Source organism: Hydractinia symbiolongicarpus, chromosome 3, assembly GCF_029227915.1.
Source record: "Hydractinia symbiolongicarpus strain clone_291-10 chromosome 3, HSymV2.1, whole genome shotgun sequence".
Lineage (NCBI taxonomy): Eukaryota > Metazoa > Cnidaria > Hydrozoa > Anthoathecata > Hydractiniidae > Hydractinia > Hydractinia symbiolongicarpus.
Genome location: NC_079877.1, coordinates 28,765,549 through 28,790,955, shown reverse-complemented (window position 1 = coordinate 28,790,955; position 25,407 = coordinate 28,765,549). Strand labels below are relative to the sequence as shown.

Sequence of the window (25,407 nt, the reverse complement as noted above, 5' to 3'; positions counted from 1 at the left end):
TATATTTAATTGAAACCTAATTACCCTTCAAGATTTGCCTTTTGTGTGCACACATTCTTTATTTTTAAATCCTTTAGTTGGTATATATAAATGCAAGTTCTCGCTTTATATATATTTTTGAAGTTATGCCAAATTTTGTTGATTTCATGCATACACATTTGTCATAAGAATTCAAAACAACGAACAATACTCTTTAAGAAAATCTTAACAAAATAACTGAAGTAAATCCAGGAAAGAGTTTTGTAATTGTTTAAAGAGAGAAAGTCTCAACTCTATAAATAGTCTAATAGTATAGCGAAAAAGTATAAAAAAGGTTATTGCGCAACTGAGAGATGAAGAAATGAGTTTAGGGTAAAAAATGCTGCAGTAATTCATGATCAGTAGTTATAAATCAACATATATATAAAATAACATAAATATAATATAATATATACAACTATATAATTTCTTTATTTTTGAAAATGTTTTCCAGAAGTAGTATGGACTCATTAATACGTCATTTAAGCACACCAATTGGGTCGCGCAAATTAATGAAGAGGTCCAATATATTTTGATGTTGAGATGAAATCTGCGGAGTCTTCAGGCGTAGTCTCCTGGTCTGTCAAAGCTTGGATATTTCACTGTATATCTTTAAAGCAGGTCCCAGTTTTAACTTTAAGTGGTGCACCAAGTCAGCCTGACTAAGAAGAAGTAATGCTTGTCCATCGATTTGCTAAAAGAAGATAACAAATGTGAAATATATACAACCTCGCTTCCAAGGTTTCTTACAATACGAGAATTAAAGAGAGGCTATAGTAGTAGAAGAAGTTTCCGAAAGACATTCCTTTCAATTTCGCAGAATCACAAACTTTGATTGGACGTTCTGCTAATTATTCAAAATACTGAAAATTTGATTGGTCTTTCTGCTATCCCTGTGCGCAAAGAGGCAAAACAATTTCAACTTCCGCTCGAAATAGAATTCAAATTTCAGAGAACGTATTCTCCGTTCTGTTCTTTGTTCGTGTGTTAACCCTTACGTTGAATCTGGGCAACAAGCAACAAAATACTGAAATGACTGCAGAAATGACATCAAATGACTGAAACGACTTCCTGTTCGTCAAAAATGTAAAAAAAGATTCGCAAGAATATTTGTTGGAAGATATGCAAAAAAAGGTTTTTCACAAATGTTCATGCCCTAAATTTTGCGTTTTTTAATCTCGCGACACTTTTTTCCCGCGAAACTTTCTGCTCTTCAAACACACGTATAGTTGCAAAAATATTAAAACGCATGCTTACGTTATCTACAAAACACGGTACAAGATCCTCGTGTCCTATTCGTTTCAAGAATTCAACCACATCATCTTGTGACCATGGTATGGCTTTACTGACAAGAGCCTTTCCTTGTAAGTACAACGAATGACCAGCTGGTATATGTGTAGATGGAATAGGCTTGTGTGGTTGTTTTGAGTCGTATATATGATGTGCAGAAGGACTGGTTGCTGAAAAAATCAATATTTTAGCATTAAAATTGCTAAATATAAGGATTTTTTGATAGCTAAAGTAACAAATACACACGCACAAGATGATACTTCATCACTTCTTCTTCTTTTTCTTTTCTTCACGCCAGTCCTGAAATAACTGAGAACAGTTAACAGCAGATCTGGAGACGTTAATAAAAAATAATCATTCAATCGTTTCAATTAGAAATAATGCCCTCCATTTGACAGTCTGCACGCATTATATTTTAACAGTACGTATGGCACCCCCCACTACAGCATGTTCCACCTCGAGTGGGCGTAAATACAAATATAATGCGTACTTATCATGGTTGTTGAGAGGTGTGTCGGAAAGTCGGTGTCGTTTCTTTAGCAGCTTACCAGTTGCACGGCCGAATCTAAAATTAGAAACAACAATAAATAAATAAATCGATCTATCAAAAGATAAGTGAAGCATTTAAACATGGCAGGTACGTGCTAAAGAGCTTTCGGCATGTTTTGGAATCATGCAGCATATTCGATTGCGGCAAGAATTTAAACTAAACTTTGAATAACATGGCAGCATGATGAGATGAGAAGATTACGACTGGCGGTACTATCTGCTGTCGGCATATACGGCCTATGTTACACCGTGCATTTAATATTTATTGGCAACGTTTTAACGGCCTTTATCAACGTCTTTCATGGCGAAAGTCGGTTTAAAGACAGAACAGGGAAAAGTTTGTTAAAGAATGTAACAACGCAAACGTCAACAACTTTCAACAGCAATGACAAAAAAATTCATCATTTTAAAAAGTACTGGACACTACAGCGCGACATGAGAATAAACTATAAAAAAATTTTAGCACCATGCAAAAACAATACAACGTGGTCGTCATTTTATCCCGACAGAAATCCCTTTCGGATCACTTCAACAGAGCACAGTGACGTTATATTAGACATCCAACCGGCAGGACAGTATAGCAGAATTTTCATCAACACGTTCAGTGTGATGAACACAAGAAAAACTGTCGGAGGAGATACGTGGAGAGTTCATGTGAACGGAGAGTCGTCGGTTGCCGTAACATTAGTTGATAACCAAGATGGTTCTTACGAAGCTAGTTTTTTGATTCTGGAGCCTGGTTCATATCGGGTTGATTTGTGGCTCGACTACACTTTGTGCGACGGACATAAAGACCCTCCACCAGAGTGGTTTATTAAAGGTTTGTTCAGGTATTTCTATTCCAATTAGATTCTAGTAGTTTTTCATGTCCTTTTAAACTACTAACATATTTAAAATTATCCTTCAATTAGGCAACGCTCAAGGGAAGCATCAGTCACCAGCTGTTCTGCCAGGCAACGAGAAACCATTTCTCGAAGAACGATATTCTAAAAATCTCACTTTTAAAGTGTTGGAAACCAATTATTCTGTATATCAAGGTATGACGAGAAGCTTTAGTCAAAACATACTCTTAATGAAACATTGTATTGTATGTGAAAAAAAAATTTTTCTAATATTTTATAAGACTAACTACTAAGAACATAAAAAAAAACTTTTATGTGAAATACTCGGATTCATTTCTTTTTTGCAGAGTTAAAGCCTTTTCTAAAAGACATATCCTCAGAGAACTCATGTCTCATGTGGGATGGGTTTGGACGATGGAATAACAAGAATGAATGGATGCAGTACATTGACGGTAAAGAAAATAAATTTATTGCACCTCTGCAACATACTCTGAATGATTTAATCAGAATAAATGAGAATATTCGCCATAAGAATTACTAACATAAATAGTTTAAGCATGAAATCTTTAGGGTTAGCGGGTTTAGTATGGATATTCTTTCATCGTTTATATACTCCGATAAAGTTCACGAGAAACCATACAATTAACTTGTACATTAGAAACAAATTCTTAATTATTATAAAACCGCTTCTTGTTGTGTTAAACACGAAATATACCAACTCCATCTGTTTCGAAAATACCCTTTTATTTTAGAACCACTGAAAACAAAAGCTATCACGAAGCATCGAAGGGGGAGTGGTACATTTTGGATTTTTGGTGACTCGATCGCCGATTTTTTCTATCGATCAGTCAGTAGCAAAGTGTTGTGTAAAGAGCAGTTCTTGCAGTGTAAACAAACCTATAACTGGATATACGAAATTACCGATAAAAACCTAACAAAGGCTTCCAAGGAAACTGACGATAAAGATTTCGACGTACAAAAAATAGTTAACGAGTTAAAAAGAGTACTCACTAATGATCAGTTGGACGAACAGGGTGTATTACTACTGAACTATGGACTGCATTATGCTATGGACATTCCGTTTGAAACTTTCAAGGTAATGATATTAGAAATAATAAACCTGCTCAAAGAGAAGTACTTTAGAGGAATGGTTATTTGGAAGACGACGACAGCTATCAACAAATGGAGGTGGGGAGCCCGCAACTCAAACGCACGACATGGTGCGGCTATCCGCTTCTTCACAACACCGGTAAGCTCTTACTTGCAGTCACTGGTAGATGTTTACATCTGTGATAAAGTACTCCAAAATCGTACATCTTTTCTTGCACCAGAATTAAAAAAGCACTGAGGAGCGTAGCTAAACAATCGAGGCGAACAGAAAAAGATATTTTCTTTCAAGTATTGTTCCCACTTAACGAAATTACCACTATAAATTTTAAGCAATGCCTCTTTAAAATGAAGCGCTTCTACAACTCTCCACAAACTCATCGACGTTTTACTTTTAGAGAGTGGAACTGTACAACGCATACGCCACCTCAAAGATGTGTCAAGCTGGATTCAACGTATTAGATGTCTACCCGATGAGTTACGCGTATCCCAACGGAACGAGAAGTATGGTTGATGCGGTACATTATGATCACGTGGTGTTCAAGCCAGTAGAAGATTATTTATATGATTATTTTGAGAACTGAAGTACTCAATTATAGCAACATCACGATTTATAAACATCAAAATTTTCATTTATTACACGGTGGTTGTTTATATCATAATTTAGACGGTTTGGCAGCACTATCCTTAGCTTCAAAATTTATACTCTACAGCGTTGAAAACATGAGAAGATTTGTACTTACGGAGTCTTTTTCGATTCTTCTTTCGTTGTTGAATCTGGAAAGACATCTAAATGAAGCATAAAGAAGAGTGATGCATAGACGTAAACAAATAGAAAACAAATCCCGACCGATGAGTTTTTAAAGTAAATAGGATAAAAACAATCCCGCAAAGATCTGCATCCTCTATGAACTGAAAATTCAAGCAACATAAACACGTTAAACTAAAAAAGATATAGCTTTAAGGTATGTTATTTTTTTAGGAGTAAGTTCCACACGCACCCTCTTTACTCTTAATGTAAAGCAGAGCATAGCAGCATTAACGAATAAAGCACACGACTTAGTGCTTGAATGAACTAATTTTACGGTAACGAAGCTTTTAAAATCAATTCTTATAAACAATGAAGTTGTATATATGTTAGTTTTTGTGATGAATCAGTTATATTATATTTTTAATAAAATTTTGTAATAAAAAACAGACTTGTACCAGGTTCAGGGCTGCGAAACTTTTTGTTGTGAATACGGTTGCATATGGAGGTTTCTTCAGTCATCGCGTTCGGTGCGAGGCGATCGACAACTGGAGCTGTACTGCGGTGGAGATTTTGATTGGTGTACGGGCAACCGAAACTCGTGTGGTGCGTCGTGTACTTCAAACCTTTGATGTGACCAATACCTCGACAACCAGGCGTGCCACATGAACGTGCATCTTCGAAGTCCTTTCCAACTAAAACAGGAAGAGACATTCAGAAAGAGACATTCAAAGTATACAAAAATGCAGTTTATAATGCGATCACACTGTTACTTTTCTGAAAATTTTAATTTCTGCACTACTAAACTATTTTTGACAAATTTGCATTCTCATTTTCATTCTCAAATTTTAAAATAATCCGTAAAACAGCAGAAAAGGAAGCATAGTTTTTAATTTAAAACATATGGAGATAAATATAAAAACATCACCAATAAAACAACTTACCTGGAGGTGGTTCTAACGTATGACCAGTCTTCATACACCAATTCACTGGATGTAAATCCGTCGAGTCATAATCAAACCAGTAATCGTAGAGTTCACTCCATCCATCAAAATGAATTTTTACTCTGTATTCTTCAACCTCAGTGATAGTCGCAACACGTACAAGTGATGGATTGCGAGGATCAACAACTTCTAATTTCGACATTGCTTCAAAAAACTCTTCTTCTCTCTAAAATGAAATTCGCAAATTGAGTGCCAATTTCAGCGTCGCTTTGGCGGGAAACTTATAATACACACTCCTCCTTTGGAGTCATCTTTTAATTATGTGCAAAGCGTTGCCAGCAGTTAATTCAAAAAATTGAATTTGTGCAGAAGAATTGTAAAAATCACCTGTTTAAAGATATGTTTCGGAGCAGCAATGCTGTTTGTTTCTTTGAGATAATCTTCCCACACGAATTTGTTCACCATTTCATCTAAAAGAAAATATGGTTACCTCACAACCTGGGAAAATATACAACGCGAATAAGATCAAAAGAGAAGCACGGTATACTTTTGTGAAATAGAAAACAAGTAAAAGAATTTAAGTTAAAAACTTATTCAAAATTAAATAGAACAAGGACAAACCAGTTGGTGGAACGAGCGGGACTTGATTCTCCATGCACCATCCTACAGGATGTATGAAGGGACTGTCTTCCTTGCACCAGTAATCATACTGATCATCCCACTCATCAAAGTGAATCAGAAAATGATTCCCTATGACGTTATTTACAGAAGACACACAGATCAAATCAGGATTTTTTCGATCAACAGCTTCAAGTTTCATGTTTGTTGTGAATCCATGTAATGTCGGCGATGGGGAATGAAATAAGTGAGCAGGCGCTGCCTTGCATCCAGTTTTATCTAAATAATCCGTCCAGCTGAAATCGTCCATGTGTATACCTATGACAGATAAAGAATATATGACAACAAGTCAAATATAGTGACTATGGACTATTTCGAGCTTTCTATCGTGGGTGTCGTATATTTACTTAACTCATACCACATTTGAAAATAGCTAAAAATCACCAGCGGTTTCATTAGATATATTTAGTGAAATTTATATATTTAAAAACTTCGTAGAACCTTTGGAAATACGCATAGTCGACGCAGTCGAAACATTTATGTGTGAGTCAATTTTCAAAACACATGAAAATAAAATCGTAACCGTTATAACTGCACCAGTCATGCAAAGGTCTAACTTTAATTCACAACAAGAGATTGCAAATGATTACACAGGCATTAATTCTTTAGATAAAAATACCTCTAGGTGGGTTTAGTTTCTGTCCGTTTTGTTTACACCAGCCACACGGATGAAGAAAAGGAGAATCACAATTAATCCAAAAATCGTAACTTTCCGACCAACCGTCAAAATGTAAACGCATACGCGCACCTTGCACCTCGACCACAGACACTACGCAAATATGTGATTGATGCTTGATATCTACACATTCCAGTTTCATAGTTGGCTTAAAATAGGTAGCATGCGTTGGAAACAAATCTAGTTCTGGATATTCCTAAAATAATAAAGAAATAGCACAGCTTTTTACTATGTCCAAAAATATTGTAAATCTGTAAAGATCGTTCAATGTCCTTATTAAGGTGGCCAGTCATTTTTTTACTATCTTTCTTTACCCTGACCTTTTAAGGCAGACTTCAAGTTGCACTCACATAATTCACTTTTAAAATTAATAAATTCACTGACTCTCCTACCTCTTTTCGGGTTTTCCAATTCGTCAAAATGTCAAAATTTCATGGATTAGGCATTTATTTACCTTAGTTTTAATCTACTTCATTATAAACAAAATCGCCTTATGCAAGAAAAGCAAAAAAAAAAATTACCTTTACAAAAGCCGCGTGATTTGCTGGTTGTGTGTCTGTTACTTTTAAATATATATCCCAATCAAATTCAACATCACGACCAACTAAAAAAAATAAAAAATTTAACAAAGTAATAGTTTGAACACTATAAATGTACGCCAGTTTTACAGATGGAAGAAGTAGCACTTTCAAGTAATCTAACGTGTAAATATTCTAGCAGCCAAGATAATAATAGGCAGGAGATATATTTTGGTTTCTTGATAAAATGGTAAAATGTTATATACCAGCATCATAATACAGGGTCGAATCATCTGAAATTTTTTCTTCTTCATTTAGCACAGTTGAATTATTTTTATCCGTTAATGGACTTCGATTTGGAGTGTCCTGAAAAACAAATTACAATTTTATTCCATTGAACCAGTATTTGCATTAATATTTTTATATTTAAGGACTAGTTTATCAGAAAATATGAAAGATGCAAACAAACTATTAACTTACCTTGTGTTTTCTTTTCTTTTTCTTTAAAGGTCGTTTTACAGTCTTTGGCAATGGCCTCTCCCCACTTGCAAATTGTTTGGCTATCATCTCAGCTCTTCTTTTACTTGCATATGCCCCCACACAGCGTTGACTGCAGAAACGACCTACAAAAATGTGTGGTTTAGTAAAAATGTCAGCAAAAAGACAAGCTTTTTCTTTCACTGCTTTAATGTAGTCATCGAAGGGATACCTGATGATCGAAATTCAGATATCAATCCATAACAGCCACAAGTTTCACATTTTAACAATTCATCTTCAGCAAACTTCTTTTTACGATCTTTTCGTTTTTTCTTTTCATGCTCTGGAGTGTCTAGTTTTTTTATCTTTGTTGCACTGAGCGGAGTGGACTCTCCACCTTCCTGCCTTTTTACAGCTGCGTATAAAATAAACAGATCGAATTGAGGAACAATGTAATAATTTTATTCACCCTTTTTTGTTATCACAACAGTATTCAAAACGAGCGACAATTATTATAACTTCATTAAATGTCAAATTTGCTTCAAAGGTGTGAGCAAGATATGCATTCTACATATATATAATATGCTCTCTTGTGTTTTAATTTTATTGATATGGACAAATTTAAATGATCAAATGTGCCAAGCTTCTTTTTATTACTAGTTTAGGCTATAGAGTTTGACCCCTATCGTATGCCATAGAAAAATATTTTTTAACAAGAGCACTGTCACTTCATTAAAATATATCTCCAGTTTCCTCAATCCTGTTCCTACAATTTTCACATCATTCTTATGATAAGATGTTTAATTTTGATTATATCACTCCATAAAAAAAATTTTACCTCTTCTTTTTCTGAACTTTTTCTCAAGAGAATTTTCTTCTTCATTTCCCTCTTGTTCTGCTTCATCGTCACTTGGAGTTATTAAGTCTAATGCTCCAATATCAGATTTTCGAAATTTTAAATTGCTACCTAAGATTTTAAAATTTTTTAAAAATATTAAATAATATGAAAATATGAATAATATGAAAGGATTTTATTTCAACAAATTCAACAGTACTTAATAACAGATTAACTTTTTGTCATAAAATTGCTGTAACAGCAGAGAAAAAATATAAAAATATAATATAAAAAATAAAAAATTAAGGATAAAATACAAATTGCGCCATGAAACACCGATTACGCATATTAAGAATATATTCTTTATTTCCCAAACTGCGAAATAAAAGTATATATTTTCTGAAAGCTTCGTAAATTTCCTATTGAATATTTTTGTCACAAATAACAAACTGGGAATATGTAAAATATTATCAAACACCTTTTTTCATTTGCTGACTTTCCAGCCTAAAAAGTACGGGCATTTAAAGCTTACTGCATAAAAATGACACTACTTAAATCTACTCTACTTGAGTACTAAAACAGTGTCTCGGTTTTGCTTTATAGGGACTAGTTCCGAATTCATACCGAAAGGTTGCTTTTCGTGCTTTTCCGTTGTACTGTTTTACATACACACTGTGATAAAATCTTAACAATTTATTTTTAAGAAAAAACAGACACAGTTTCAGGGCTTTGCATGTGCAAAACATTAATATTTTTATCTCTATATTTATAAGTGCTTGTACCTTTCAGCCTAAATTGTAGAGGTGTCTTGAGCAAAAATCGTTCTTAAAATGTAAAGATTTAAACTTTGTTAACAAATTTAACTTTATTGAAAAGAACTGGGAAATGATAGTTATCTTTAATTCTCCCTTTATCTTTTTCCTGTTAAAAATTTATACTTTTTATTTAAAATAAATATTCTAGGAATTATAGCCTTCCCAATGATATAAAAATCAAAAGTTTAAAAAAATATTGATGTGGGTGTTTCATGTCCTTCATTTGTGACTCAGCTTGGACTGACCAATAACACACATTGAAGTTTTTTAAATAATAGACATAATTTTAGAAAATCAGGTTTCCGAAATCTTTGCTTTTCTTACTTTTCATGCATCTCTTAAAGCACAACACATTTTAATTTTTACAGATTTGCTTACAAAAACGAATTCTTGCTGTCTTCTAAAATTTACTCAAGTTATTTATAAAAATAGGTCAACACAATACCTTTTGATAAAAACATTTGAAACTTATTTTACTTAATTGATACAATGAAAGCTCATCGGGAAGTCTATAAAATCCAACTATCATGTGAGTAAGAAAACAATCTCAACTAAGGCAAGTTTTAAAAAAAGTAGACTTTGAAAAATAATTACATGATGTGGCTAAAAAGCAAAGCCACACAAAACAGATTTCAAGTAGGTGCCTGTATCTGAGTCTCTCTCTCTCTCTGGCAGTATTCATACAAGAAACACAGTCGTACCTGAGACCAACATGTCTGATTAAAGTTTTCATAGGAAATTTATTATCTTATGTACCCATTTAATTTTGGAGTAAGTGTTATTACAGTCCCTATTGCGTACCTTTTAATTTTTGGTGTAGAATCGTTGCATGAAAATAAAAAGGGTACAGAAATTAATGAAGTTAAGGTCCATTTTTTTTCCAATTTTTTAAATTTTTACAATTTTAAAGGACTGATACGATGGCTTAAAAAGTTTCAGGCTTATGTACCATATTTTAAAGCAAGTACCTTTTTTTGTTCAAAGTTTTTCATGTAAAACTATTTTATATTCTTACTAACAAACTTCACAAAGCAGTACCTTAATTTTGAACATAACATAAATTTTTCTAAATAATATTTTCAAAGAATATCATTTTTTGATTCCCTGAATTTAATCATTTTGTGTTTTTACTTTACTAAGTATTGCATGCTTATTTTACCGTAGTTACTTTCAAACCCATACCTGGCAAATATCCAACACCATTCTTCCATTTTAACATTTTCTCTAAGTCGTTATTGTCCATATTATTATATTTTGACTTTGTTTTCCTTTTTTTCCTTCGATCTGAAATACTTTCCTTGTCATCATCCCCAGTATGTTCATCCTCACACAACTCTTCTTTAATAACATTTTTCACAATAGCATTTGCCTTGCCTACACCAGGATCAACTATAGAGTCCTCTTCTACTTCGTAATGTGTCACATTTTCCTGACTTGATAAAATATCTGCAAAAAGAATAAATAGATAAGAACCACTTGGTGGTGGAGTTAATTGTGTTGAAACAATTTTGGTGATAAAATCTTTGCGGCTAATCTTAGATTGGATCAATTGGGCTTTATACACAAGAAGAAAATTGTTGTGAAAATGACCTGCTGGTTAGTTCTTTGTGTATTCCTAGTTGACAATGTAGTTATTCACAAATATATATTTTATTTTAGGACCACTGACCTACAAAAAATGTTTTGCAAAAAAATTATCTATAAAAAATTTGTTCCCTCAGTTAACACTCACTTACCATGTTTATATACCTCATTTAGTTGATTGTCCAAAAATTTATCAACTACTAAGTCATGTTCTGTAATACTTGTAGGGTCTATTTTATTATTTTCATTAATGTTAATACTTGTATCTAAAGTTTTCTCAGCAGAAGAACCATCTGTTGGATTGCGCAGATTAATTTCGTCGACATTTGATGCATGTTGTTTAATGCGCTGCATATTTGCTATACGTCTTCTTGTTTTTGGACTTTGTGTTCCATCAGTATCTTCAAGGCCTTCATAAGATCTTGTTGAACGAAATTTTGTTTTCATTTCCATTTTATTGTGCCTCTTTTTCTTGTCCTGCACTTCACTTCTTTTCCCCACCAAAATGCAACACTAATAAAAAGTAGAAATTAAAGTTTAAAATTAAAGCTATAACAGTAACACCTCCAAGATTACTCTCTGCTCACAAAATTTAAGATATACTCTTTTAAATTTATTATATTTAAGTCAAGTATGTTGTCAGAAAAGTTCTATGACTAAATCATTAAAAACTTTAAAACCGTTTGTGGGTTCATGTTATAGTAACAACAGCGCAAGACAACAAAAGTAACTCTGCACATTATCTTCCCATGTGCTGCAAAAATGATGGATTAAGTGGGACCTGAACCCACAACCTTTCTCTCGCCAAACGATTGGTCTATTGACTGTGCTATTGATCCAATACTATGTCCCTAGCACATGTAGTACAGGGGAGGCGAGGATACTACCTCCTTGGGACAGGAGTATGTCCCCATTGCAACATACTTTTCTACTAACAAGTACAAATGAGATATTACTGAATGACGCACGAACGGGGCTCAAGTACCAACCGATCAATGGAATTTGCTGCACCTGTTAAGTTTCTTACACCTGAAAATTGGTTGTCTTTTTGCGGAGCGTAGCAGACCCCATTTCCTCATTAAATAAGCCAAATATAACGGAAAAGGAAATACGGTGGAGAGTATATAGCATTTCTATGCAATTTCGCCCCTATACATCCGAAATATCAAAATTTCAATCACAAAACTACAGTAATTCAGCAATACAACATGGTCATTCTATGGTACAGCTTTTAATAAGCAAGACAACGTGTCTTTTAAGAAGCAAAAGAATGGAGTGTTTGTTGTTTTTTAAAGATGGTGCCAAGCGTAAATGGTGCCGTTTCCAGTTGAGATTAAATCTGCCTACACTTTTTAGCCACATGATACATTACTCACTTTGACTAATATCACATGACCTTTTCTCAGGACACATACCGCCTCCAACTCACACTTTCGTTAATCTAAGCTATATCGCAACCAACGAAAGGGCTTGTTCAAGAAAACGAAGAAAAGGTATGTTTAGCCAGCTAATATATCACTCTTTTTTACATGTAAAAATGGCGCCGTAGATTAGTGGTTATAGCTCTCGTACTCTGTGCGGGAGACCGGGGTTCGATTCCTCTTGACGGCGATTCAACATGGGCGAGTGAATGTTACCATAGCCCCGGGTTAACCCAAGCCATGTGAGGAAAATTGGGAAGATGGCACACTGTGTGGGCCGTTGGATGTTGCCGGGAGTTGTCTAGTAGAGCGCGGGCCCTAATTGGGTCTGCGTCGCTCAAAATGAGCATTAAATACTCTAGGACTCTCCATCTAAGCCATGGCCCCTCCTGGAAATAATAGACAGGGTATATCCCTCAATGGAGCTAAGGTGTCTGTTTGATTTGTTTACATTTTTACCTTCATTTCTGCAAGTAAATATCGGGACTGTGATTCTACTTTGTAGGAATGTCCCATCACATATATAGCTTGTTCTAGCTAGCTAGCTACAATTATCCACAAAATGTGTTGCCTCTGGCAATTTTATACCAAAAACTAAGAACCCAAAAGTTAGCAAAATCAGGAAAAGAACATAGCTAGCCAGATATTTTGCAGATAGTACGTTCCGTTATCACACATGATCAATGTTTATAAAGGTATGTCATGTGTAATTGGTTATGTTGCTTAACCACAAAGAGCTGTTTTTAACATTGAGGGAGGAGGGAGAGCCATATTTTTTGTAGCAGTTGTAGCTATATATATTGTACGCATGTTAGGAAATAAACTTTTTTAACCCTGCTGCTGAGCATACACCAGTGCGGCTCAAGTTACAGAAACTAAAATTATTTCAATATACATATAGCTAGGGAAATTTTTTCAACATCATTTCTTATTACTGAGGTATTTAAATTCTGATAAGCGGTTCTCATGCAATCATCAACGTGTATTAGAAATCTTTAATCTTTAATTATATTTATTATTTCTTATTTAATTTCTCAAGATGGACAAATAATGTCCCTAATTTCTGTTTCTGTAACCTGACCTGATAATTACACCAATGCAGCTCTAGCAACGTTTTTGTTCAGTTTGGAATAAGAGCTTTTTATCCTACTGTCATGAAAACTTGTTTGCAAAATAAACTTATACTGTTTGATTTTTAGCTGGACAGGGTAACAACGGGCTGTTTCCGCTGTGTTTTTTTTAAACTGAAGTTACAATAAAGGTTTTTTTGAAACTGTGTTACGCCTATCAGATGTTACGATTAATTTTTATTCTTTAACAGAAACTTTTTCCAATAAATATTGCAGGGTTTTTTTTGCTTAGAGAAGGTAAAAACAGGTTATAAACTGTATTTTTATTTTTAAATGTTACAAAATTTTCCACAAAGTATATAAAATTGTTTCAGCTGCGTAGGATAACAAAAGGTTGTTAACTGTCTGTTTGTTTGAACTGAAGTTAGGATAGTTTTTTAGAAATGGGTATTATGCCGAAACGTATGTGCGAAACAGTATACCTGTACAAATCACTCAACCCAGTGTTAACAACAAGCTGTTACCCGTGTTTCTATTTAACAGAAGTTGAGCTAATTTTTTGTTTGAAATGGTATTAAACCTAAATGGATGTCCAACATACCTGTACTAAGCACTCACCCTGGATTGAAATTCACTTTTGTAAGTTTTGCCAGAAACATTTTGAAAAAATTCGCTAAGATGGGCACAACATATAAACTGTATTTTTGCAAAAAAGTTATTATTTAAAAAATATATTACACCTGAGACATCTTACTGTTGTGTGTGCTTCACATAATTTATCATATACTGCATGTACTAAAGCAATCCTCATGAATGTGTGGTGTTATGATCGATTGTTTAAATACTTGTATTGGCATATAATTCTGCTAACATTACTCACTGTATATATATTGACCCGATATAAATTTGAGACCTTTGTTTGAGCTATTGAATTTGAAATATTTGCACCTCAATATTTTCTATACTCCTGGACTAATATAATACATATCTTAGATATATTGAGTATACGATCTCCCCCTACAACTCAAGGTGTAATCCTTCAGTTGTAGGGGGAAATTTTCTATTAAGGTGCCTGCCCCTGCCTTGTCGTTCCCTTGCGTTGCCTAACCCTGCCTTGTTGATTCCTCTTCCTGTTTCCTTGCCTGCCTTTGCCGTGCCCTTTCCTTGCCGTGCTTAATGCCTTTGCCTTGGCAACCTCTCTGCAACACTTTCTATATTGACTGTTATTGTTTTGTCTGATGTGTTAGCCTATCTTTGTTTGTAAATATTTCCCATCCCGTTAACACCTTTGTTTAAATCTATAAATTAGCATAAATATCCAGTTGGGCCTATGTGACTCTTCTTTTCTTGCGTGTTAGGATGCTAGAGCATATAGCTAGCTACAGAACTTTGTAGCTGACTATTCACAACTAAACTATTTTCTTCTGTCTTACTCTTGATTTAACAGTTTATTCCTGACTGCAATCTTGCAACTGCTGGGTGAAGTTTCAAAAAAATACCTTAAAAAATAAATATGTATAGCTAGCTAGCTAGCTAGCTAGCTATATGTATTTTCTACTACAAATTTTTTTAACACTGTCAATTTAAAAACATTAACTTACTGTATAACACATACTGTGTAACAACTTTTAATTTTTGCTCTTCAATTTCCCTTTCCTCCAGCCCCAGTTTATGACAATTCTATACGAAAACACGTGTCGTGCCTGGGCTACCATATTTGTTTTGATCACCCTTCATCGCGCAGGCTTTTTTTGTCCATGCGTTGCGACACATGACGATTGTCACGAAAATAGAGTTACTGAATTATGCTTTTGGGATAATTAAATACTGACTGGTTAAAAGTTTGTAGCGAAATATTTCTCTGCTATAATTCGCTCGCCCATTGATTATCTTTGATTTTATACAGTAGTCTAATATAGCGGACATGATTTTATATTTTCAAGCTTATTTTTGATATATCCACTATGTTTTAAGTCTCTGTTCCAGAGAAAAAGAGATACACAAAACGGAAGAAGAACCAAACTGTACTATTAATACCGTCTACTCTCGATAAGTGGAACCTCCACAGGACCGAAAAAAATGGTTCCACTTATCGAATTTTCCACTTATCCGAATTGCTCGATAAGTGGAACCTCTATGAAACCGAAAAGAAGTTCCACTTATCAAACTTTTCTCTTATCTGAAATTTCAGGAGACTGAGAAATTTACGATTATTCTTATCCGAATTAAATAAGAGAGGTTTGTTAATGCAAATCCAAGGGACCGGGGACATTGGTTCAAGTAAACGAAAGTTCCACTTGTCCGGGTTTCCACTTAGCGAGAGTAGACTTTATTTTAAAATATTTAAAGTTGCAACGACAATAAAAATTATAGTAAAACAATATTTTCTCCGCGGACACTTCAATGTGCCCGGTAATTAACGTGCCGGATATTCCTTGTCCGCTTTTTATAGAGCGCAAAATAGTTGGGTAGTGCACCCAAATTTTCTTTCCAAATTGCACGTTTTTAATGTTTTCTGAGGGAAAAAAACGCTTCGTGCGTTCCAACAGGGACCGAGCAGGCGCGAGTGCATGTCGATACACGTTACAGCGATAACCGAAATTACAGAACTTCTACATCTGGAAGTGCTTGCTTAATTAAAAGAGTGTGCTTACATAACTTCTCCATCTAGAAGTGCTTGCTTAATTGAAAGAGTGTGCTTACATAACTTCTCCATCTAGAAGTGCTTGCCTAATTGAAAGAGTGTGCTTACATAACTTCTCCATCTAGAAGTGCTTGCTTAATTGAAAGAGTGTGCTTACATAACTTCTCCACCTAGAAGTGCTTGCCTAATTGAAAGAGTGTGCTTACATAACTTCTCCATCTAGAAGTGCTTGCTTAATTGAAAGAGTGTGCTTACATAACTTCTCCATCTAGAAGTGCTTGCCTAATTGAAAGAGTGTGCTTACAGAACTTCTCCTTCTGGAAGTGCTTGCTTAATTGAAAGAGTGTGCTTACATAACTTCTCCATCTAGAAGTGCTTGCTTAATTGAAAGAGTGTGCTTACATAACTTCTCCATCTAGAAGTGCTTGCCTAATTGAAAGAGTGTGCTTACAGAACTTCTCCATCTAGAAGTGCTTGCTTAATTAAAAGAGTGTGCTTACAGAACTTCTCCTTCTGGAAGTGCTTGCTTAATTAAAAGAGTGTGCTTACAGAACTTCTCCATCTGAAAGTCCTTGCTTAATTGAAAGAGTATGCTTACAGAACTTCTCCTTCTGGAAGTTTGTATTTCTTTCAGAAATTTCGTTACTGCTTCTTACAGTCTGTCTGTGCCTCTTTCAAACAAGGTCCAACATAGAAACTGTTGCTACGCAACTTTATGGACATTATCTTTTATAATCTTTCGCTATCGACAGCTAATAATTGCTTTTGCTGACCGACAAGTTAGTGATCTTCTATGGAAACCAGGAATAAATATTATTCTCGAATCTTTATTATTTACATTATGCGACTTATAGAAGTCTTTCCTCGCCTCCAGTACTTTTTTTGAAAAAATGAGTCTGAGCGGTTATTAAAACAAAAAGTGAAAGAAAAAGATTTTGCAAGAAAATCATCGATGTAGATAAAAAAAGAAATTCAACGAAAAGATACGCCCGTTAAAATTCAACGAAAAGATACGCCCGTTGAAACGCTAAATAGAAAATAAACTTTTTCTGCGTTTTGTCAACCTCGTTTCCAGTACATTTTGCCTTTTAAATAAATCGCCACTGTGTAACATCGGCTTTAGTGTCAAAGTGAGCTATGGAGAGACGCATGAGTTTTTGGAGAAAAAGATCGCATAGAGAAACTTAATAGAAAGTTTATTTGAATATACATACAGTACAACCACAAGACTGTAGCTAATTATCTCCGCATGAACTTATTAAGTAGTAAATCATCCATAAAAACTATGCTTAACTCAAGTCAAATAAGTTAATTTAAACAAGTTAAATTTTACGACGAAAAGAATAATAAGGATATAATATAGATGAGACTTATCAAACCCAATTTTGCATTTTCGATAATATAATGTATTTTTTAATTTTATTATTATAGTTTTAAAAAAGGAAGTTATGCTTACAAGGAAAACGACTAGGACAAGGTGGCCAGTTAGACAGAGACATGATAAAACCCATAGCTTTCTTTGATTTTTTATTAGCCAGTTAAAATCTTTCACGACAATTACCAACCTAAAATCTGTTTTTCGTGTTATGAATATGAAACAAACTTTTGAATAGAAGAAATATAGTATTGATTTTTTTGAATCTAACTGCGTAAATGCAGAAATAGCGAAACAAAATGTTTAAAAGATCTTTTTTCACTAAAGTCTAAATTTCTATTCGTCTATTAATGGTCATGCTTTCTGCTAATAGTTTTACAGTTAAAAATATATTTTCCTATTAAGGACTTGAAACAGTATATGTCTAGGATCAAATAGAGCACAATCATTTTTATGACTATAAAAAGAGGTAGCTAGGCATCATATAGCGTTAAAAAGTATTTCCACTCAAGAAAGTCGAATTGTTTTACTACACCCGCCATTATTTGCTCTCTATTGAATAGTGTACAGTTGTAAAGAAACTGTCATCTGATACCACCACGACACAACTTTATCAAACATGACGTCATAAAAAGTAAAAAATACGCGAAACTCACCACAATGTAATAGAAAAGCGTTCTTTAAAACTGAAAAAATGATTAATATTGTTGTTTTAAAAACATTTTCTTTAGGGTTCATATCTTCATCAAGCGTCTGCGTCAAACAGCCATTCTAATGTTCATCAAAGTAGCCACACTCCAACGTAGTGATTATTTACTCATAAACCCTTTTGTTTTTCACACAATTCTACTTTTTAACAACTCGCAGGAGAGCTATTATAATAAAAAGAAATACACGAGGCTATCAGTTTCTAACGTCGTTATTGTTTGATCAACCAATCAGAATGCGATAATTTTGTATGTTTAAAGTGGCCGTATATATACGTGTACAAACATAACAATTGTAAAAAGATTTTTTTCTATCGTTAGAATTATCCTCCCTTGAAAATGTTATATGTGATCCATATTTATATTTCTAATGAAACGAGAGCAAGGGAAATGTTTGGAACACCGTGGTCATAATGTTTTTGTGCTAGCGAGAATAATGCCATAAGAATTCGCTAAAAACATGTTCCACAAAATATAAAAACAAATTAGACTGAAGTAAAAAAGTATTACATCTTTAAGTGGCTGTAAAAATTAAAAACATTAAAGCCATAACTCGAGTTTCTTGGTTCTTATAAATTGTACACACATTTTTTCACGCAATCAACAATATTTATATGCTCTCTTTCATATAACGAAATTGCAATCGCCCTACAAATACCTACATCCCAAGCGATATAAAGACAGATATCTAACTGCAAAATTGCATGAAACATATAGTGCTGATATTTTTTAATTGCGTTAAAAGTTATCATATATATGTAGAAGATAGAAGGATTCACAATCATCTATTTTGAAAGTAATTCTCAATGTTCCCAAATAATTTATTTCTACGTATACGTTTTTGAAATGAACAAACATGATGTAAACTACAATTTAAGAACATTTGGGGGATTGACGGCTTTTAATAGGTATGTAGGAATTCTGTTTTGTTTTTTTGTTTTTTTTGTTTTTTTTTTTTTTTGGGGGGGGGGAAGGAGTAAGGGAGTTTTAAGTTATGTGTGAGAACTTCTAACATGGCCGACGTTTCCATTATTTCTGAGGATGAAACATTAAAAAAGAAAAGTTAAAAAGGTCTCAAAAAAGCCAGCAAATGAAACCAAACAAATTTTAAAAATGGTTTTAGCTTTTTTTAGTAATTACTCAGATTTTCTTAACGAGTTTTCAAAAATAGAAGATATGTATAAAAAATAAAAGAGGGTATTTACTATTATTAATGCTGAATCTTGATCGTGTAAACATATCTAAAAACTGAAAATACAGGGCGTGAAAAACTTGTCTCATAAAAAATTATATTCACAACTTTCTTAGACTCAACAGTTCAACACTGAAACATTCTTCAAATACTGCTACCTTTTACACAACGTTCATTGTATACCGAAAAACACTAATGTTCATATGAGAACCACTAAATCCAAATCTCTAAGATAAGACACATCCATCCAACATCTGAATTTTTTTGTACGCTGCCAATTTCTTAACTTGTTTCTTCCAATTAGATTTTTTGCATTTTGCCTTAAACATTGTTTAGCTACTTGCCTTTGACTTAAACATTGTTTATCTAGGAAAAATCCCTGCAAATTGTTTAGTAATTGTTCACCTAGGTTTATTAGCCAATTTGTTTAATTTCAAAGTATTTATTCCATTTATACTATTATTTATGACTCTGATGTTTATTTGTTTAAAATATTTGGCAATTTTTAGGGCGATTGTTGATTTGAATGTGTGTACAAAAGTTATTCTTAATCATATCGTTTACACAACGTCGATTGTCAGTACCCTTGTAGCTACGTCCCAACATAACAACGTAACAAGTCCTAGAAATGAGATTGTAATTTCAGTTTACACATGGTTTGAAAGTGTTTTGAAACGTTCAATGTGGAATGTGGAACCCTCAGAAGTCGCGAGCAAAAAAAAAAAGAAAAAAAGATTATTAGAAATAGTAATAGCTAGTCGTCGACATAGAAGGTAAAACTGACACAGTGGAAAGGTGGTAATTATGGGTGGTAATTATGGGTGGAAGTCATGGGTAGTAATTATGGGTGGAAGTCATGGGTGGCAATTATGTTTTAATCACAAATTAAGGAATTAAGCTAACCCCATCGCCAAGACTTTCAGGATCTTCAGTCAAAATATAGAACAATTCAACAAGTTCTGCGGACGAGGTTATAATTAAGTGTGTTTTGATGCGACCGTGAAATATTTGATGTGCTTATATTATGTAAATCAAATCTTAGCCTGAAATGTTTTTAACGTGTTCTTATCACAACGTGCTGTAACTTTTTAAAATTATGACGCGAAAATGACCTCTCCTGTGGAGGGACAAATCAAATAGAAGACGTTGCAGTTTTACTTAGATTTAATATTTTTCTGTTCTTCCCAACACAACAAAGCAGTAAAAGAAGCTTAATTTTTTTTTCATTATTAGCGTGTAGTGCCAGATCACCTCGCGTATAGAAGGAACAGTAACAGGCTTCCCCTTGTAACTGTAATATTGCAATATCAAGCGGAGGATCACCAAATAACATTCTTATTTACAAGTGAAAAATTTTCTATTTTGTTGTTAGCAGGACTTTATGACCACTCTGTTTTGTTTTATTGTTGGAAAAAACAATAGCATGAAATTCACACATAATATGTCCGAAAAAGTTTAAAAGTTTGAAAAAATAAATAAATAAAAATAAACTGATTTTTGAAAACAAAACTATATAAAAGATTAGGGTGACGACAGGGAAGCACACTCGTTGCTCTCATTTGTTTTGGCGACGTCATACAACAACTTTATTTTCAAAATAATTGTTTAGGTTACTTAATCAGCCTCCATTTTTCTTATTTGTGTTTCTTCGAGAACAGGTGTTAAAGATATGCTGTAAAAACGAAATTTATTAAAAAAACAGTGGGGATGGGATTTTTCGGAAACAATTAACGGAATGGAGAAATTCAGTTACATTCTTGATATCTCAACTTTTGTCAAAATCGTCTTAACGTTCTTATCAAATAGATGTCTATAGATAAAAAACGCAGGTTTTAAATGAAAGCATTTGTTTTTCCAGTGCTAAAATCTGGGTAGTCCAGTATAAAGTCTCTTAAAAACTGATTTCTTATATAAAAAGTGTACGAAAATGGGCTCGATGGGTTTTTGTAAGTTGATATTAATATTGAATAAAATGTTGCTTTTAGACCATCCCTCCATAGACCACGTGATACCAGTCCTAAGCTTAAAACAATATTACATTGTTGCATTCTTTTATCATGCATTGTGACAATTTCATCCCCAGGACCCGTTGTGTAGAATGCTTTCAATAATAAGGCATTAATTTTTTTAATTTACACTGTCAACTTTTTAAACTTGTTTGCGGTTGGCGTGTTTAAATCATGTCCACGTTTTTTTTCGATAAATTTACATTTTTATTTTATTTTCTTTACACCTTCCTTCGTGTTAGATGTCTAATTTTGCCAAAAAAGTTAGAAATTTGTTTATATACATACTTTTTTTAAATAAGAACCACACATTTTAGTCTCATAATTCTTAAAAATCGACATTGTTTAGCCTTGAATAATTCTTAAAAGTCATTCTTAAATATTTTTTGAAAAAATAAACTAATATTTTATTAAAAAGATAATAATATGCGGCTACATTGAAAACATGTTTGACTGACTGACTGACTGAGATGAAGCGATATTGTTCCTTCTATACTGTCAATTTCTTCCAACGAAATGTTTTCGAATTTATCAACAAAACATAAAAATGGCTGGTGATCGAGCCTCAAGCATTATTCTTGAAATTTAAAAAAATAAAAAAATGTTATAAAATGTGTTCAGTGAAGATTCACACGCATCTCTTTATAAGAACCTAGTTATAAAAACGTCGAGGCTGAGATCTTACTTAAAACTGAGAGCATATAGCGTTAGTCTAAATTCGTTACAGATTATGAGAACAAAATAATTTAATTTTAGAATTACTAAGAAATAATTATTTTAGGACGGTTTGTTTTCCTTTCTACTACTTTACGTTTTCACAAATGGAATAACTTCAACACCATCTATTTTTTTTTCTATTTCTAAAAATATTCATCATCAGTAAATCTGTCCATATTCTTCCCTATTTTTTGGAAGAATAAAAATCAGAAAACCTGGGGCTAAAAAAAATGTTAAAAAAAGTACACCAAGCCCGCTGAAATTTAGAAAATTTTATATAAAATAAACGTGCTTAAAGATTGGAGATTTGCATAACATATAAAAATTTTATAATAAAACTTCCTCGGGTTGTTCCTATTGTGTGTCTTAATCCAGTTCATGCATCGAGAAGCGGGACCCACATTAATAAAAATGTTTCAAATGCTCTCAAGTGGCTTATCCTGTACAAATATTCGAAAAGAGAAATACATAAATATTCTTTTCTTGACAGTACATAACTTTTGTATAAAAATGTTTAAGTTTGAAGCTGGTTATTACCAGGCTTAAACATCTTTAAAAGCATTTCTCACAAGTATCAGCGTGTGTTACTTCGCAATACATTTGTGACGGGCCTGGGCTTATTATAAAAAAGAATTTACCACAAAACTCCAACAAGATAATTTTCATGAGATTACTAACAAGACACGTATTTAGTAGAATAGTCTTAAAATCTGTACTTTATTTTTTCTAATAATATATGAAGGGATTCAGGCTGAGTACAATCTTAGTATATTTTTCAAAATCTCAGCTTGACTTTTTTATATAAAAAACGTGTATTAAATTTTATACAAATATTCAAGCTCTTAATCACCCAAATTCTACAAATATTATCAGACTTGACTTTTTTCTGAGTTTTTTTTTTTAAAAAAAATTTATTTTAAAAAAACAATTTTTATGCATTTTTTTTCTAACCCAATATATACCACTTTATATACGTATGGTTTAAGAATATATTTTAAGACTCAAAACGACAAAATATAAATAGAGGATGTATAAAATTTATCTTAGGAAATATCTTATGAAAAACATTTAAGGATGACATCCATATTTTATTTGAGGCTCATAATTAATATTCCAAACATAAGAAGACATTTTAAAGTCACAATCGATTGTCCCTTTCTGCGCTTGTAAACAAAAAAAAGGAATGAAATTGGATTGAAATACTCTTATCAAAGTCGAATGATTAACGATCAAAGACACGTGACTCAACTTAATAAAACAAAGATAAAGTTAGTTTTAACGGTGTTTCTTCATTTCACGTGGAAAATAATATAATTTTCATTTTCTCTCTTACAGCTGTGAATTTCTTTTCTTTTAAGAATAAATAGAAATATGCCACCATTTTGGAGATGGTTGATTTTCTAAATTGTTCATAAATCCACTGAGAGTTGATTATTTACAATGGTTTGTAAATTGAAAAAAATTAATGCAAAAATAATATCCACTGTTCAATTTTCACAACAAACAAACAATATATACTTTTTTTGTCTCCATCCGTACTTTAAACTATTCACACAAACTTAAATTCTTTACTGTTTATATCTCTGATAACAAATGTGGCTGCAATGCTGAACTCAAAAAAAGCGCAACGGTCGTCCCATTTAATCAGTGACATCAAAGAACGTCTCAATTATATATATAAAAAAACATTCTAAATTTTTATGCTCATTTCGTGTTAAATTCGAATTTACATGTCATGCGTTTACTAAAATGGCAACTCATTTCGTTTTTTTACTCACATTTGTTTTTTCTTTACAAAAAGTATATAAAGACCGTGTGCAGGAGTGCTTAATTTGGTTGTCATTTAAATATATATTTATATATATATATGCGATGCTCGTATAGACTATGGCGCTCGCCAACTGAAAGTTCTGCCCACATGTCCGCCAAACACTTTTTTTCATTAATTTTTGAAAGCTATTTTATGGTATAACTATTCTTGCGAATAGCTAAATGTATCCATTCCATTAAGTAAGTTTTTAATTATCTATGTTATTTCGGATGTGCAGCAACAATACCCCAACTAAGAATCGATATTCAATTGTCACAAAGTCGTCGATAGAGTGCTGTTTTATTTAAACCATCGTGTGAAAAAGCTACTATCAACCAATTATTCTATCAAAACAGAAATATTCACAAATATAAATAAAATAAATAATAAGTTTTAAATGTAAAATAAACTTACCTGAGTCTTAGGTAGTTTTTTAAAGCTTATATATCTTGTGTTACTATTTGAAACACCCTTCAAAGGAGGCCAAAGTAGTTCACAAACTATTTCTGTTCTCGATGGCTCTGAGCCATGAAAAGTTCAATGTTTTATTCTTTTGAATAATAACACTCCACCGCGGATGTTAATTCACTTTTTTTCATAATGGCTCCATAAACAAACAAAACAACGAGAATGGCTTCTGTATGCATTATAAAATTTTGTTGGACCACTAAACTTTTAAGAGAAAAGTTGATAAAGTTTATCGCTCTATTTTGATATTTGTTTTCACTTAATCTTAGTTAAATCATTAAAACTAAAAGCTAGCTAGCTAGTTGTATCATTAAACATGAGTTTTAAATGCGGTGTTGTAAAATAGCTTTGCTAAAACATTGCATGCTAACTGTGCCCCAAAACTGTTAGTATTTTTGACGCATACCAGCACGCAAGGTTTGTGTTAGCAACCCTAAATTTAAATAACTAAACACATAAAGGAAGTGTTGGGGAAACCCCAAACTTCACAATGGAATTGTTACTTTCACCCTTGCGCACATGGTAAGCTCGCTTTATTGATTCAAATTTATTTTAAAAACTGTAAAAACAATAAAGCCGTTCATACTAAATGAAGTAACAGCCATTTTGGAACCTGAAAATATTCTTATGTTGAAATAATATCTGAGACGCCAAGGTGGAGGGTCCCTCTAAGAACACGCTTTCTTCCTTGTGGCCGTCGAATTCATTCTATTGTTCGATCAACCAATCAGTTTTTAGTAACTTGCGAATAGAAAATATGGCGAATAAAATATGCGTGTGTGAGAGTTTCACGAATAAGCTGCTACTAAAATTATGTCACAGATTTTTTTATTCTTAGTTCTTTTTTAATCGTTGATCTACCTCGGTCATATTAAAGTTAAACTTTGTTTAAAATGCCAATTCAGGCACTTCTTTC

General features: G+C 33.1%; 2 protein-coding genes across 4 annotated transcripts; one reads left to right on the top strand and one right to left on the bottom strand.

Moving 5' to 3' along the window:
• Nucleotides 1-370: 370 nt before the first annotated feature.
• Nucleotides 371-24,593, bottom strand: LOC130636682 (lethal(3)malignant brain tumor-like protein 4). 3 transcript variants are annotated; one of them, XM_057446486.1, is made up of 18 exons: nucleotides 24,438-24,593; nucleotides 11,234-11,594; nucleotides 10,680-10,943; nucleotides 8,686-8,814; nucleotides 8,080-8,262; nucleotides 7,851-7,993; nucleotides 7,637-7,736; nucleotides 7,374-7,456; nucleotides 6,796-7,048; nucleotides 6,120-6,434; nucleotides 5,886-5,968; nucleotides 5,499-5,724; nucleotides 5,013-5,249; nucleotides 4,550-4,595; nucleotides 1,799-1,873; nucleotides 1,559-1,608; nucleotides 1,276-1,478; nucleotides 371-712 (listed from the first exon to the last, which is right to left on the bottom strand). In XM_057446486.1, the coding sequence occupies exons 2-18, from the start codon at nucleotides 11,532-11,534 to the stop codon at nucleotides 602-604; spliced, it is 2,802 nt and encodes a 933-aa protein (XP_057302469.1). In that variant the 5' UTR covers nucleotides 11,535-11,594; nucleotides 24,438-24,593; the 3' UTR covers nucleotides 371-601. The 3 variants fall into 3 exon arrangements, with proteins under 3 accessions (XP_057302469.1, XP_057302468.1, XP_057302467.1); XM_057446485.1 differs by lacking the exon at nucleotides 24,438-24,593 and adding an exon at nucleotides 18,248-18,391; XM_057446484.1 differs by lacking the exon at nucleotides 24,438-24,593 and adding an exon at nucleotides 15,174-15,306.
• On the top strand, nucleotides 1,873-5,010 carry LOC130636683 (uncharacterized). Its single transcript, XM_057446487.1, has 5 exons — nucleotides 1,873-2,677; nucleotides 2,769-2,894; nucleotides 3,047-3,151; nucleotides 3,452-3,948; nucleotides 4,205-5,010. Exons 1-5 carry the CDS (start codon nucleotides 2,047-2,049, stop codon nucleotides 4,388-4,390), a joined length of 1,545 nt encoding a protein of 514 aa, XP_057302470.1. The 5' UTR covers nucleotides 1,873-2,046; the 3' UTR covers nucleotides 4,391-5,010.
• Nucleotides 24,594-25,407: the final 814 nt, after the last annotated feature.